The 15,276-nt window shown below is 35.1% G+C and overlaps 3 protein-coding genes across 4 annotated transcripts; all 3 read right to left on the reverse strand.

Moving 5' to 3' along the window:
- Positions 1-48: 48 nt before the first annotated feature.
- Positions 49-9,757, reverse strand: arrdc1a (arrestin domain containing 1a). The gene is made up of 8 exons (XM_051893566.1): positions 9,540-9,757; positions 5,691-5,801; positions 5,553-5,603; positions 4,206-4,360; positions 3,868-4,050; positions 2,188-2,364; positions 1,415-1,949; positions 49-1,188 (listed from the first exon to the last, which is right to left on the reverse strand). Exons 1-8 carry the CDS (start codon positions 9,655-9,657, stop codon positions 1,151-1,153), a joined length of 1,368 nt encoding a protein of 455 aa, XP_051749526.1. The 5' UTR covers positions 9,658-9,757; the 3' UTR covers positions 49-1,150.
- A 1,549-nt stretch (positions 9,758-11,306) lies between these two features.
- Positions 11,307-13,514, reverse strand: LOC127513040 (lysophosphatidic acid receptor 6). 2 transcript variants are annotated; one of them, XM_051894507.1, is made up of 2 exons: positions 13,390-13,514; positions 11,307-12,996 (listed from the first exon to the last, which is right to left on the reverse strand). In XM_051894507.1, exon 2 carries the CDS (start codon positions 12,979-12,981, stop codon positions 11,941-11,943), a length of 1,041 nt encoding a protein of 346 aa, XP_051750467.1. In that variant the 5' UTR covers positions 12,982-12,996; positions 13,390-13,514; the 3' UTR covers positions 11,307-11,940. The 2 variants fall into 2 exon arrangements, with proteins under 2 accessions (XP_051750467.1, XP_051750468.1); XM_051894508.1 differs by having other exon boundaries at positions 11,307-12,838; positions 13,390-13,484.
- A 278-nt stretch (positions 13,515-13,792) lies between these two features.
- LOC127513041 (P2Y purinoceptor 4-like) lies at positions 13,793-14,997 on the reverse strand. The gene has a single exon (XM_051894509.1). It carries the CDS (start codon positions 14,894-14,896, stop codon positions 13,913-13,915), a length of 984 nt encoding a protein of 327 aa, XP_051750469.1. The 5' UTR covers positions 14,897-14,997; the 3' UTR covers positions 13,793-13,912.
- Between the last annotated feature and the right edge of the window lie 279 nt (positions 14,998-15,276).

The following is a 15,276-nucleotide window of genomic DNA, read 5'->3' on the forward strand; positions in this document are numbered from 1 at the left end:
AATTCAACATGAGGAATGTTTCAAACAACTTCTCAGTAACAGGCAGTATTTTCTGTAAATATTATCACTTTATTTAAGATTCACGTATCACACGTATATCACAAAAAATCAAGACATTGTTTGTGTGGGGAACCTCAACAAATGGATTTCAAAGAATTACCGATAGAAATTCCTTTTATAAAGTGAAACACCCTGAAAGTTATTGTACAATAACATGGACATCTCAAATTTGCAGCAGTTGGCACCTTAAGGCCAAACGGCTTTAGTACACAAGACAGCTTAAGGCAGAACTATTGTTACTTATTGGCAATGTCTACCATCCCTTTGCTTTAACTTTCAAGTCCTGATCTTCAGCCTCCATCTGTATAAGGCAAAAATATAACCTATCAAAGATTCATATCAAAGTTACAAGCAATGTAACTGATTCATTCCCATTCTATTTAGAAGTACACTTTTTTCAGTTAGTGTAATTCAACTGCAAAATTTGTCTTCATATGCATGACATTGATTTTCAAAAGAATTTTATTAATCTGTACACTACATTTAAATGTAAATCACTGCTTAAATACAAAAACGTTTTTAACATGCAAGTAGTGTGCAATAAAACTGTCTTGGGAGAAAAAAATACTATCAAAGTCAGAAAACAACAATTAAATACCACAGAACTTCATATAGTCAGTAGTCTCATATAATGAGGATGATGGGTGTATTCAAACAAAGGGTGTATACGAAAACAAAGCCTGAACATACTAATAAAAGCAAATATACCTTGATTGTTGTGTGATTGCAAGTACAAATGTATAAAACAAGGGATAGTCTACTAGTAAAAGAGTACTTAATACTCTTCCATTATAAAACTTCTAAAACAAGTGGTAAAATAACTTTAGCAAGAGACAGATCTAATTTCCAGTGACAAAAAATAAAAAGCAAAATTTCCAACTGTTTGGTTGGCATTATAGCTGCCAAACCACATATGAAGTATTATTTCAGCTGACCTCTAAGGTTTAATATCAGAACTCTGAAGAACACAGAATTTGTATATTTACACATTTGGTTCAAAAGTGCTTGAGGTCTGCATTTATTATAAAGTCACAGGAGTGTTATGAATGTTTTCACTGTTTTTTCTCCCTTCCTTCGTTTGGGTGACATCCTATATATTGCAGCTATCTTCATAAGAAGGTGGAGGTTCTGTTAAAAAAAAAAAAATCTAATTAATCATCAGGTAACATTGAATGATTAATGAAATATTTTATTATTATTATTATTATTATTATTATTATTATTATTATTATTATAATAGAAATTCTAAATTTTAACATTGAGATTTTATATGGCGTGATCCACAGGCTGAATCACATTGTATAACTAATAAACATAACTATTCAAATGTTTCATTGGAAATTTTTTCCCATACCATGTGGATATTCTGAACTCCTATAGTTTGGAGGCAAGCTTGCTGAAGAGGACATTTGATTTCCATTTGTGTCTTGAGGGCGGGAGGATGAACTCAAGGGCAGTGCTGATGGGCCGTTGGAGTTCTGTTTCTGTTTGAAGCTGAGTCCAGGAGCATAGCTGAATGCATTAGGGGACACTGCAGCCTGGGAACCTGACTCATGCTGTGGACTCTTTGCCATTTCCCCACTGTGGTTAGCCACACCTGGGAGCTCAGGGTACAGATCCGCTGGAGGTGCACTGGGGGATGCGTAGGCGCTACGAGGCCTAGGTTTGGGTGCAGGTTTTGGGGTTGTGCGTAATGGCAGATTGGGAGGGGCTGATTCAGCGGGAGCAGCAGCAGGAGATGGGGCAGAGGCAGAGGCAGGGGTGGGGTTGTTACGTGGGGCTGGCATGGGTGGAACCGCCCGGGAGGGGGAAGGCCGAGTTGGATCCACTGCGATGTTTCCAATGTAAATGGGCAGAGTTAAGGACACATCTGGGTATTTCAAATACACCTGAAAAAAACAGAAACAAATGTGCAAATGAGGCTTATTGAGAGGAAGGAAGCAGGAAATACCAACTGTGCTTTGCATGAACTTCTGATAAAATGCATCTCCCTGATATGAATGTTGCCAGTGATTATGTGCAGCCAGCTATTAAATGCAATGGAGCAAAATGCTAACAGGAAAGAAAAGAGTCACGTTTTGCGTTACATTACATTATATTAACATAATATGCATAACAAAATCTCACCTGAATGTAGTAGCAGATATGGATGAGGTTTCCATCAGTCAGGGAGGACTGATGAAGAGTAGGTACAATTATCTTCTCTTTCCATTCAGTTTTATTTCCACCCTTCACTCCAGGTCCTTCTACCTCCGCTACTGTCCGCAAGTCATATGTCGGCTTCTTGGTATTATATGTTACTTTCTGAAATAAAGAGATGAAAATAGGATCATATCATGATACTGACCATAGATGTAACTGCATATTCAACCACAACAATTGATAAATCCATCAGTCAACAACTAATCTGCAGTGGCGGCTCATCAGGGGAGGCAAAGGAGGCATAGCCTACCCAAAATTTTGAGGTGGAAAATGGGAGAAGGATAATTTAATGTTAAAAAAAAATCCCATTCATTCATTTCATTTCATGAATCAGAATGAGAATTTCTTGTTTGTAATTTCACCATAACACCATAAAATATCACTGAAGTCAGAAGCACTGCTGCTCTTCCCTGAACGTGCCAAATTTGCTGAACCGAAAGTCGAGTCTGAGGGTAAAGAGAAAGGAAGGGGGAGCCAAAGCCATAGCCACTCACCATAGAGTATTTCACATTCAGCGGTTAGAGTGTTGAGAAAAAAATACACAGCATAGGAGGCTAGCCTCCATTGGTATTATCAACCAATCACTGTAGAGACGTAAATTACGTGATATTAGTTTGACTTTGAACTGCTCCCGCTGATAATGTACCAACTACTTTATTTATGGAGAGTAGAGATACTGAATATTTGATCACCAACAAATTTACCAAGATACCATTCACACAGCAGCTTAGGAAGACTCCACGCTGAAGTTGGACATATAGGTTACAGCAATCAGCTTCATTAAACGACTGAACGTGCTCTTAACATGGACATTTTAAAAGGACAGATTTTATGTCTAAAAGTGACCAAAAAGGCCATTTTAAAGCAGTTAATAATAAAAAAAAATCCTCAGGAGAGGATCCCCAGACCTACAATTAGTGTGCCTCTGTGCCTCTATTTTAAAATTCACAAGCCGCCACTGCTAATCTGAATTAAGAGGCGGACATACAGTTTGGGGTCGGTAAGATTTTTTAATGTTTCTGAATCACTTGTACTCACCAAGGCTGCACATATTTTATCAAAAATACAGTAAAGAATAAAATTAAAATTTTTCTATTTAAACATATTTTTGAAAAGTAATTTATTTTTGTGATGGCAAAGCTGTATTTCCTGCAGACATTACTCCAGTGTCACATGATCCTTCAGAAATCATTCTAATATAATTCTAATATGAACATTTATTATTATAAATGTTGAAAACAGTTGTGCTGCTTAATATTCAGATTTTTTTGATCAATAGAATGTTCAAGAGCAGCATGTTTTGTAATAATGCAAACATTTTTACTGTTACTTTTGATCAATTTAATGCATCCTTGCTGAATAAAAAGTTTTTTTTTTTTTAATTACTGACCCCAAACTTTTGAACAATATTGTATCCCCCGTAATAAGTGCTGCTTTCACAAACTATATTGAATTATTTGAGCTCATTGAAAACATTTAGTGTGAAAATATAATCTAATGCAGAAAAAAAACATTTAAATAAATATTTTTGCCTTCTATATTGTTACAATCACTTGCAGTCTATGATAGCACAACACAATCAGCAAGTAGTTAGTGTCATCTTACCTGCATTAAACTGGCAACCACATGGCCTGTTGACTTCTCAGATTTGTTTTCAATCTCAGCAGACACTTTAATGATCTGTCCAGCGATATATCCCCGCTTGTCACTCGCAGCTTTCAGCAGCACTGTCCCATTCTTCACAAGCATGTATGAGAAATTCTTGGTTACAGAAGATGAGCTAGGTTCCTGCACAAAGCAATTAATACTGTAAATCACTGACACTAAATAACAGCGCAGATAGCATGAATTATGTTGTATATAAGTAATCAAATTAAAAGTGTATTCAAATTTGTGGTTGATTTCTTTTTGCTAGCACATGGAGGTCTGTGTTGCACACATACCTGTATACCAGGTACTTCATTCAGGTTTAATATGTTCAACATAGAGAATGGCTTCTCTATCTTGTAGTCTTTTGCGAAACGAGGCGTCTCTATGAAAGCCCGAACTCTGTATATAATCTGTCCATAAAGCCCTTCAAATGATGCTGGTGCAGCAGCTACAAAAGAATCATAATGAATTAATTTGGTGACTTCTCACAACTAAACTTTAGGCTTTTGCATAACAACAATGTTCTTTTCAAGCAAAAGGTTTAAAAGGGTGCATTATGCATTAAGCTCAAATATTTTTAGCGAAAGCCTAAAAACCACAGAAGCCAACGCTACAGCATAAGAAGACACGTTTCTCTAAGTGTGCTATTGTTCTGTTAGGTGGAGCTGAAAACTCTCAGATAAAAAAGAGGAACAGCAGATGGAGGTTTCAAATAGCAGCCAAGCAGCTCCAGACAATAAAAGCAGCGATAAACTAGATGGGCTAGCAAGGTTCACATTGTGAGAAGACTGAATAAAATGAACAAATTATGGGAATTCACATTGTGAGAATTCACAATTTATGTCGTAATAAGCACCAGAATATCTGCTTTTAGCTGGAAAGGGTGAGACTGCACTGGAAATACTTGTGTAAAAAAGAAAAAAAAAAAAAAACACTCATGAAAACATTACTGATAAAAAGTTTCTTCCTGCTTCCTTCATAGTGATTTTACTGACCACAAACAAAATATCAAGTTTTATTTCATTTACACTACCATTCAAAAGCTGAAAGAAACATATATTTAATACAACTAATCTGAATATTGAGTTTTAAATGCAGTCCTTTTAAACTTTCTATTCATCAAAGAATCCTAAAAAAAAAAATATTACAGTTTTCACAAAAAAATATTAAGCAGCACAACTGTTTTCAAATGTGATAATTATAAGAAATGTTTCTTGAGCACATAATCAGTATATTAAAATGATTTCTGAACTATCATGTGACACTGAAGACTGGAGTAATGATGTTGAAAATTCAGTTTTACCATTACAGGAACAAGTTACATTTTAAAAAATTCACAACATTACTGTTTTTACTGTATTTCTTTCAAAAACATTAAAAACTTTTGGGCTCTGTAAATGTATATTTACAGAGTTTTGTCCTATAGGTGTATGTTCATCCACCTATAGGACAAAACTCTGTACATTCCTATATTGGGTGACTCATTTATTAGGTCATGCTTATTTAGTTATACAAAGTTGAGGGGTTTTTTTAATGTTGTTCTGTTGCTGAGGATAAATGTAAACAGTGGTTAAACTCTGACGAATCTTGAAGGAATGCAGGGCGACAGGACAGTTCGATTACATAAAAGCGTGTCGTACCTGGCAAGAGAAACTTGAAGGGAAAACTGTGCTCGCCCTCTTTCAGAGTGCCTGGGAAACAGATGGAGAGAATCTGTAAGGGATTTGAACAAGCATCCTGCCGTTTAATGTGCGAGTAAGACCATGACCCCTGTGTACCTTTATCTGCTATTGAGACTGAGCTGCTGAAGTACTGCTCCTCCTCTGTCCAGTCTGTGTCATTTGATTTGCTGGTCACTCCACAGAAGCCCTGGCAGTTCACTTTGATTGCTGATTAGGAAATAAAGACATAGATCAGTCAACAGAAATGTGCCTACACTGACGAAATTTCAATGGACAACAAATGTGTCAGTGCATGAGGTTATGATGAATTCTTGGTAACAGCTATTTAAAAGAATATTTCATGATGACTGGAAATGTCTGACACCAAGATGAGAGCCTTGTTCCTTGTCTGAGAACCTCACTCTGCCCTTCACTTTCAACAGCGGGTGATGCATTAACACATTCAGACTGCCATGGTAACAGACAAAAACACATTAAGCATATGCAGTCAACAGGGCAGGTCTAGAACATACACAGCATTGAGCTTAGCAGATGTATTTACTTCTCATTTCTCAAGAAATGTTCTGCAACCTTTGCTACAGTGTCATTTCATTTAAGTCATATCTATGGTAAGAAAATACATCTTGCATGATGCAACAGGGCAAAGTAGAATTGTTTTGCAATTACATTTTTCTTATGAACACGGAAAAATTGACCCAGTAACTTATTTTATTTTTTATTTACAGTTTTTACTTGCATAAAAACACATTCGTTCAGTTAATGCAGATAAATATAATTCCTATTTTTCCAGAATAGCCATATAAAAACACCACAAGCTTTTGTTTACAGACTATGAATTACAGACTTTGAATTAAGAACGAGAATCTAAAAGGATATTAAGATATCTTGAATACTTTTAGAGTTACAGGCATTCACACTTTGGAAAAGGAATATTTATGGTATGTTCTATGCAACTGAGATGATAGAAAAACACAATATACATTTCTAGTTTCAACATTATTTGTTCTTCAGATATTCCTCTTTAAAAGAAAAAGTATCAGCTGTATGAAAAGTGACCCACATTTGGTTTTTGACCACTGAAAACTTAAGGCAAAAAACACAAGAAGTGATTTTTGCCATTTTTGAACTGTCACTGTTGGCATATAATAAAACAAAGATTGCTAAAGTCAACAGATAGTAATAGACTACTAATAGACCTACCAATCTCTGTGCAAAAATAAAATAATGATGCTGCCATCTTTCTAAAGTCATTTTTTCACCTCTGTAAATTGGCTCCAAATCTCAGGTGAAAATTGTCATTTTGACCCCAAATCAAAAATATTAACAAAATCAAAAATATGAGCCAGGGACCTCTGGTTGATTTGACACGGAATGACCCATTTGTCTTTATTTGTCCTTTTTTTTTTTTTTTTTTTTAAAAAACATGTCTTTGTGATTCTCTCTCCATCCTCAATTCCACCCCACCCCCTTTCTCTCCATCTCTCTCTACCCCCCAGACACACATTGAGTGTTAGTAAGCAGTGATGTTACCACAGATACATAAGCAACCATGGGAAATATGTCAGAAGAGACTTTATAAGAAACTGGGCGAACAATAACAACATTTGAAATTTTAAGATTTCATGATCGATCACTCTGACTTACTAAAGAGCATATGAGTGGTAATAAACTGACATTCAAGAATTGATATGGGTGGAAACTTTTTCAACCACAAAAAAGCATCTGCTATTAATACACCTAAAAAAGGGCAAAACCATAGCTCGGGTCAAAAAAGTCAGCTACTTCAGTAATTTAATTCAACAAAAAATCTAAACAATAAACACTCAAACAGTCAAAATACTGTCAGCTGACTTCACTTCGCCACAAAGCTGTAATGGTGACTGTGTGCAATTGTTATTCTTGTCTCCCATGATCCGGAATGTCAGCGAACCAGTCCGGTGAGTATTCTTTATCAACATCTCAGCTCAAACAACAGACCAGCCCCAAAACACTGACATAACCACATGACTTCTAGCACAGCATAACTGATACTGTTACTTCTTGTGTGAATTTTTATTTTTAATTGTTATTTTATCTGAATGATCCTCTGACTCATTTTCAGTCTTATCACGTTTTCCTATTTCACAGCAGTTCTCAAGAACAACACACTTTTAATTATACTTTCTTGTTCACATGATGTTTTTTTGTTTTTGTTTTTTTACACAGAAAGAAAGGATGTCAGCCTATTGGCCTACATTTTTATATAAATTCAGAGACATTTCATCTTGATCCCATGGCCAAGGCCCAAATCACAAGTCAAACTACCTGCTTTTTGTTTAATGACAACAGATTTCACTGGTTACTTTCATATTAGTTTTATGGGTGTATAAACAAGTCAGTGCTGTACTGTATCTGCAAACACACATTCAATATACGCAATATATGCTTTTGGAAATTGAACAGCAAGTAACAAAGCCTTACACTTTTTCAGATAGCTTGTTATATTGAACTGAACAGCAACTAACAAAGCCTTAAACTTTTTAAGAAAGCTAGTTAAATTTTTTTTACTACGTGCCCATAACTATTCTGCACATACATGTATACTGCATAGTAATTCTCCTGTAATGTAGTTATGTATGTGTAATTTTTTGTTATTCACTGTTGTGTCAATGCAATTAAGGTGATGATACACGGGGCAAATTTTTGAGCAATGTTACAAGGCAATATCACCGAGTGATGATGCTTGGGCACTTTCCCATTGAGAAATTTCTTTAGATCTGAATTTTGTTGGCCATTCTTAATGGGAAAATGCCCAAGCATCATCGCTCAGGACCTACAATCAAATTTGTAATTTCTCTCAATGATATTTTGATAATAAAGACTCCATAAAATGGCTTGACAAGTGTAAATGACTAAGTCTGGGCAAAACATATTAAAGTCTTTTTTTCAAAACTCTCATTTTGATTTAGCCTAGTCTAGTGGGACCTTTAAGGCTTATTTTACATCATCTTAAATTCCTTTGCATATATCGGGAAATCAAAGCAGATTTATACTGTCCTAATAAAATATTGTAGTGAATAAGCAGTATTGACTATGTTAGGCTTAGCTGTGTCAGGATATCTGACCTCAACACGAACAGGTGTACTTAAAACAGGTGGTGGGTGAAAAGATGCGTACAATAGGCCTATACCTTTATTTTTTTGTACCAAGCAGTCTGACCAGTACTGCAGCAAACTGCATTCACGTATGGTACTCAGTCCAGATTTGAAAATCAGCTTTGCTGATAAATTTAAAGGATGTTTAAAAGGTCTGAATGATTTGACTCGCTGCTGAAGGCTTAAGGCATAAATATGCAAATGGCGCGTTCGGAAAAACAATAAACACTGCAGAGCAGCTGCCCATGCGTTACAACCATAGGTTTCCTTACACTATTTTAGGTCCTAAGGCCTAACTTTTACTTAAATATAGCACTTCATCTTTTATTTTCTCAGTCACTGTTTTAAAATACTGAACCTGATATCCGAAACTGCGAGTAGTTCACCTGGCACGTTATAGAGAATCAAAGTAGATTATAGTACACATTTAAGCGTGTTTATAAACGTTTATTATTGTCATTGTCCTTAAATACACTCTGTTTCTGCTTTTTACAGAAATCTTGGAGAACTAATCCGACAGAAACGAAAGCAATTCCAGTTTAAACACCATTCCTCGTTGATATGTCAATAAAGATCCGCAACAAGTTTCGCTCGAGTCGATACTAGTTTCAATCCTCGAAGCGCGAGGACAAAACCAACTATAAACGTGCGCGAGTCTAGGAAAACAACCAGTAGACTAACATTTACGTCTGATACACAAGTAGGGTACTTTAAAAAGTAAACTTTTTCAGAAACTTAAAAAAACAAAAAAACATCCAGTATAAACACAAAGGGTGGCTGCGGTGTAGCCAACTATCATCGGTTTACCTACCTTTACATAGTATGGGCTGTGTAATTGAGATTTTCAGAGTTCCAGAGAGGGATTCGCCGGGACTATAAACCGTTTTGTTGTTATTAAGAGTTATTTCGAATTCCTGAAGCTTTCCCATTCTGTTCTCTATCCACCGTGAACAGGTGGGTGAGCGAAACTAATTCACAGCGAGTGAAGGAAATGCTCTACCTGTGGCCGTCGACGTCACGCACCTGATGTAGTGACGTCACTCGTAGTTCTTTGGATTTCAAAAACTCGCTTTAAAATTATGTGCACTTATTTAAAACACACTTTTTCTTTAATGAGAGAAAAACAATTATGCCTAAACTTTTATTGGATAGAGTTTACCTTCTTGATAAAAAATGTAACAGTAAACATATAAAGCAATTGTTACATTACACCGTTTATACATCACCTAGATGTAAATTTTTCTGGAACAATTTTTTTTTTTTTTTTTTTTTTTGACAGTATTCACTGGAAGAGAGCATGGTTACTCCCTGAAAAATATTGTATGTCCAATAAAATAAGAGAGGTGCACTTTAAAATTTTACATAATGTTTACCCAACCAACTCCCAAATTGCCTCTTTTGTTGATCTCTCTGACTCTTATGTGTATTTTGCAAAGTTGAGGAAGAAACTTTGCTTCACTTATTTTACCATTGCAATCATGTTAAATCTATTTGGGAGAATTTAAGTTGTTATCTTTCTCCTTTTATCAAATGTGATTTAAACTTTTCTTTGAATGATATATTCCTTTATTTTTCTAGGAGTGATTATGCTATTGATCTTGTTGTTAATTTATTTGTGTTGCATTGTAAATTTTTTATTCACAAAAACAAATTTCTCAAGACTTTGCCTAGATTTGATGTCTACATTGCTGAGATTTCCCTTGTTGTTAAATCTCTTAAACTCATTGATAACAACAAGTTTCTTAAGAACTATGACCATATTTTTCTTACTGGTGCCATTGTTATTTGTCCATATGTTCTTTTTTGTTTTGTTTCGTTTTTTTTTTCCATTTATGTTAATGTATTTAACTCAGTGCTGTTTCTTTTCTTGCAATAAAAAAAAAAAAAAAAAAAAAAAACTCGCTTTAAAATAAGTAAGACTTTGCCATTACCTTTTCCTCTTAATAACTTTTTCAAAATTAAATGGATAAACTAAGTCATTTTTAAAAAATATATTTTTAGTTCTGTTGGAGGTTTACAGTTTTTTGTTACATCTCTAAAATACCTTTAACTTTATCTAGTTTCCATAAGGGCTTTAATATGTTGGCCCCTAATATAACTAGTTCATTTGTTTTGGGACTGTACTTTTTGTAAATATATATATATATATATATATATATATATGGTGACTCCCTGAAATTAGAACATTCTTAAATATAAACAATATAATATTAATCTATAAATAATTTATTAATTTATTTTACATTCATAAGTATAAAATTTCAAAGAAAATTCCTTCCCTTTTTATTTTCAAGAAAGTTATTGATGTAGCTTTTGATTTCTTTAAAGAATTCTAAAAAATTATATCACAAGTAGACTCTTTTATGGTGTAATATATAAGCTAATGTGTTAAAGTAATGTAACCATATTTGTTTCTTTTGTTTTATTTTTGTCTTTGTATTTGTAAATGTTATATTTGTATTGCACAAAAAAAAAAAACACTGAGCGAGTTATTATATATCTTGCATCAGTCACCAACACTGAGACAGCTTCACTGTCTAAAGTTTCAGTCACATGCTCTACAATTCAAAATACAGTATTACTTCATATATGAATTTTATTTATAATGATATCATAAAGATACAAGTGAATAAGCATTTCAGAGCTGCTTTGTATGTTTTGAAGGGTTGCTAGCCTTGCACAGCTCATACAGTAGTTATTTTCATGTCAACATTACTTTGCAAAATATTTTAACAACTTTTTTAATGCATTACAGTTTAGTGCAGTGTTGTCAGCAGAAAAAGACAGTGGAGGCCACAGTAACAGTGTCAAATTCACTGATTGTGCTGATTTTAAAGACAAAAATATTTTGTAACCGTAATCTTGCAATAGGATACTTAACACCATTAAAGTCACCATGAAATGAAAATGGACAATTCTTATTTCTTAAAACAGTAATAAATTTATGCACATCATTATTATTATTTTTATGTGCCCTCATAATCTTTAAACAAAAGAACTCCTTGCTTCTCTTCTCTGTTTACTGGCACAAGGGCAGGACCACCTTTCATTCACATGAGATCACAACAATAGAAACCACAACCATCCAATCAATTCCAGATGGTCAAAATCAAGTCCCCCTACATTTTTTCCTCAATCGAGAAGCCGTTTCACGTTATAATAGGGATGAAAATATGATCACAAATTCTGTTTAATGCTGACTTTAAAATGCCCTAAGAGACAGTAAAAATTACATGTCTGTTTCCAGTTTGACTTAATGTTTCTGATTCAGTTTTGTTTTCAACATTGCGTTTAACCCCTATAACCCTAAGAGATGATCTGACTGCTGTCATAAAATTATGTGATCCAAAAAAGTAGATTAGGGGGTCCAAGCAGCAGTTGATTCCTGCCAGTATATAGCATACATAATATGCTGTTTGCAACCGCAACAGAAGCATGCATTTCTTAGGGTAATACTTTTTCACGACTACTCCGATGGTCCGAACAACATTGAGAGGAAGAAAGCAAAGGCCAAATATGACCAGACATATCCCTATCATCTTCAAGGATTTGTTCTTGACCAACTGGCCCTGAACAGAGTTTATGTTAATGCGGGTCACTGAGCTTGCCAGGCGACTGTAGCAAAACACTGATATCGATAAGGGTAAAATACACCAAAAGAAGAAAATCACAAAGTTAATAATAAAATAAGCATCTGCCAGTTTTTCCTGATGAATAGTAAGACACTGCCGATGATTTTCCTCAGTGGTTACAGGAAGCAGCCATCCATAAATAATGCCAAGTATTATCAGAAAACACCAAATCCCAGCACACAGCTTCTTCACGAAAGTCTTCCTTTTCATCAACGAGGAGCGGGTGAAGTGAACCACGGTCATATAGCGATGAATGCTAATGAGCGTGAGGAAGATCACACTGCCATTGAAGTGGACGCTGAGCACGGCAATCTTCAGCTGGCAGGTGAATCTCCCAAAAATCCAGTTGCTATCCATGGCGAAGTACACTGCCATCAGTGGGGTGAGTGGAGAAACGATGGCATCAGCTAGAGCCAGATTGAACTGCAGAACGGTTCCAGAGTTCCATTTGTGAATGCGACAGGTGAAGACCCACAGGCTGAATCCGTTGAGCAGGAGGCCCAGCAGATAGACGAGACAGAGGATCACAGCCAGAGACACGTGCTCAGGCTCAGGAGAACATGTGGCCTCTTGGCTCACATTGCTGCTGTTCCCTACACAGTTTAAATCTGAGGTGTTCATCTTAGAAGAATGCCGCTGTGCGGGAAAGAAATGAGTGTGTTATTTTGATCATATTTTGTGTTAGGTATATTACAAATAAATAAACTTGAAGAATTTCATACAAGTGCCAATACTAATGAATGTCACATTATCATTTTTTCTTAATATCTAAATGTGCAACAAAGCAGACAAACGCTCTAAATATCTAAAAACAAGTCATTAATTAAACGCTTTTTGAGCTCTATTTAAATTATATAATGTTATATTTTGCTGTCATGTGATGTTGGTCATAGAAATGTGATGCGTATTTATTAAAGAGGTATTTTTACATATATATGAACACACGAAACTATATATATTAAATTTATTATAATATTAAAAGAAACCCAAATGTAAAATACCTCAATGAACATCAAGCTAAGCACTTACCAGGTCATGCAACACTCAAAACTCACTTGGAATACGTAAATTGCGCAGAGAGGGGCAACTAGCCTATATGAAAGCAAATGGCTTTATGTGAACATTTCAGTATCGTGTATGCAACAAAAAGGAACCAAGACAGGATTTCCTTTTATTAGTCAACAGACATTAACCCAAACTCCACCCTTGTCATTCTAGTTAAAAACTAACACTTTAGATAATGTATGACAATTGTTTTCCATCTAACTAGTCTAATGAAGCTTATATATTGAATGTCAATGAAGAAAATAATAAATCAAAACAATAAAAATCTTATAAGCTGCACTTAATCAACAGCTATCATAATCATACACTTCATAAAACTAAGCAAAATATTTTTCAAACAAGCATATATATGAAATTTCACTGCAATTTTAAAAGAAAATATGAATTTTCAAAACAAAATGCACACATAATGCATATTAATATTATAATACATACATAATGTAATCAATCAAAAAGTAGCTAACATCTAGCTAACATGAGGTCAGTCTTATAAAGATTCATCATGCCCTGTTTCACACCTCACACCTATTTTACTAAGAGAGATATGAACATTTCTCATGAATTTCTTAGAACTGAAACAATATATAATTGGATCTAGACAGCAGTTGGCACCAGCCACAATCCATGACACATAATATGCAGTTTCCATTTCTAAAAGTAGGCTGCATTTGCGGGGGAAGACTTTCTGGACCACAATACCCACACTGCGCACCACATTCATAGGCATGAAATAAGCAACAAATGTTAGCAAACAAACAGCCACCATTTTACGTGATTTGTTCTTAATAGCTTGTCCATTGTCATGGCTAGTGTCGAGATGGGACATCGAGCGCACCAGAAGACAGTAGCAGACTACAGAAACAATGAATGCTAGAAGTAATACAGGAATGAGGAAAGTGAAGTTTACAATGAAATAGAAGTCCATATATTGTCTTTGGTGAATGCTGAGGCATAAAGTGTGATTGTCCACTGTGCTCGTGTCTACAATAGCGGCGAATGCAGTTCCCATTATCAATACAAAAAGCCAAACTCCAACACAGAGTTTCTGGACAAAGTCCTTTCGATTCATGCAAGAGTTTCGATTGTAGTGCACCACGGCCACATAGCGGTGAATGCTAATTAGAGAGAGAAACAGAATACTGCTGTAAATGTGAAAGAACATTAAAGCTACTTTAAGCCGACAGAGAGCTTTCCCAAAAAGCCAGTTAGCAGAATGATAATATACTGCCATAAATGGTCCCATAGGACATATTATGACATCACTGACAGCTAGATGAAATTGAAGAACTGCGCTGGACTTCCACACTGGTGTCCTGCATGTGAACACCCACAGACTGAAGACATTGAGCAGGAGTCCCACCAAGAAGGTCAGACAAATGAGCACAGGGATGGAGATGTGCTGAGGCTTTATGGGACAAAAGTTGATGTCGCCGCTGGTGGCATTCTTTAAAGAGATCTCTGTGCTATTCATCTGCAAGAAATGGATGATGAAAATACAAATGGCCTTATTAATATCATGATGGTTACAATGAAGAGATATAACGGATGAAGGTTAGATGGGGTATATAGATGACCACAGATGTTATCTTGACTTTTCATCTAAATATCAAGATTTGTGAGGTATGTCTATGTCTATTTGTTATGGGTAATTTGTGGACACAGTAATTCATTTAGATTTGTATGGTAGCAAATACAGATATGTTAAAGTGGAATTTTTTCTAATTTTATTTAATTTTAGAATTGAATCATTACTATAATTAATATAGTCATTGTTCATCATAACCTTTAACCATCTGAGCGGAATCATCCTATTTAAATACATAATCTATTGTTATAACACTCTTTCAATTA

Source organism: Ctenopharyngodon idella, chromosome 5 (genome assembly GCF_019924925.1).
Source record: "Ctenopharyngodon idella isolate HZGC_01 chromosome 5, HZGC01, whole genome shotgun sequence".
NCBI lineage: Eukaryota > Metazoa > Chordata > Actinopteri > Cypriniformes > Xenocyprididae > Ctenopharyngodon > Ctenopharyngodon idella.

Bases quoted from the DNA above. Each gene is read 5' to 3' on its own strand.
- arrdc1a (XM_051893566.1), bottom strand. From the start codon at position 9,657: ATGGGAAAGCTTCAGGAATTCGAAATAACTCTTAATAACAACAAAACG. The intron at 5,802-9,539 runs GTAGGTAAACCG...TTTCCTAATCAG, and splicing joins ACAGCCCATACTATGTAAAG to CAATCAAAGTGAACTGCCAG. The intron at 5,604-5,690 runs GTACACAGGGGT...TCTGTTTCCCAG, and splicing joins AGTCTCAATAGCAGATAAAG to GCACTCTGAAAGAGGGCGAG.
- LOC127513040 (XM_051894507.1), bottom strand. From the start codon at position 12,981: ATGAACACCTCAGATTTAAACTGTGTAGGGAACAGCAGCAATGTGAGC.
- LOC127513041 (XM_051894509.1), bottom strand. From the start codon at position 14,896: ATGAATAGCACAGAGATCTCTTTAAAGAATGCCACCAGCGGCGACATC.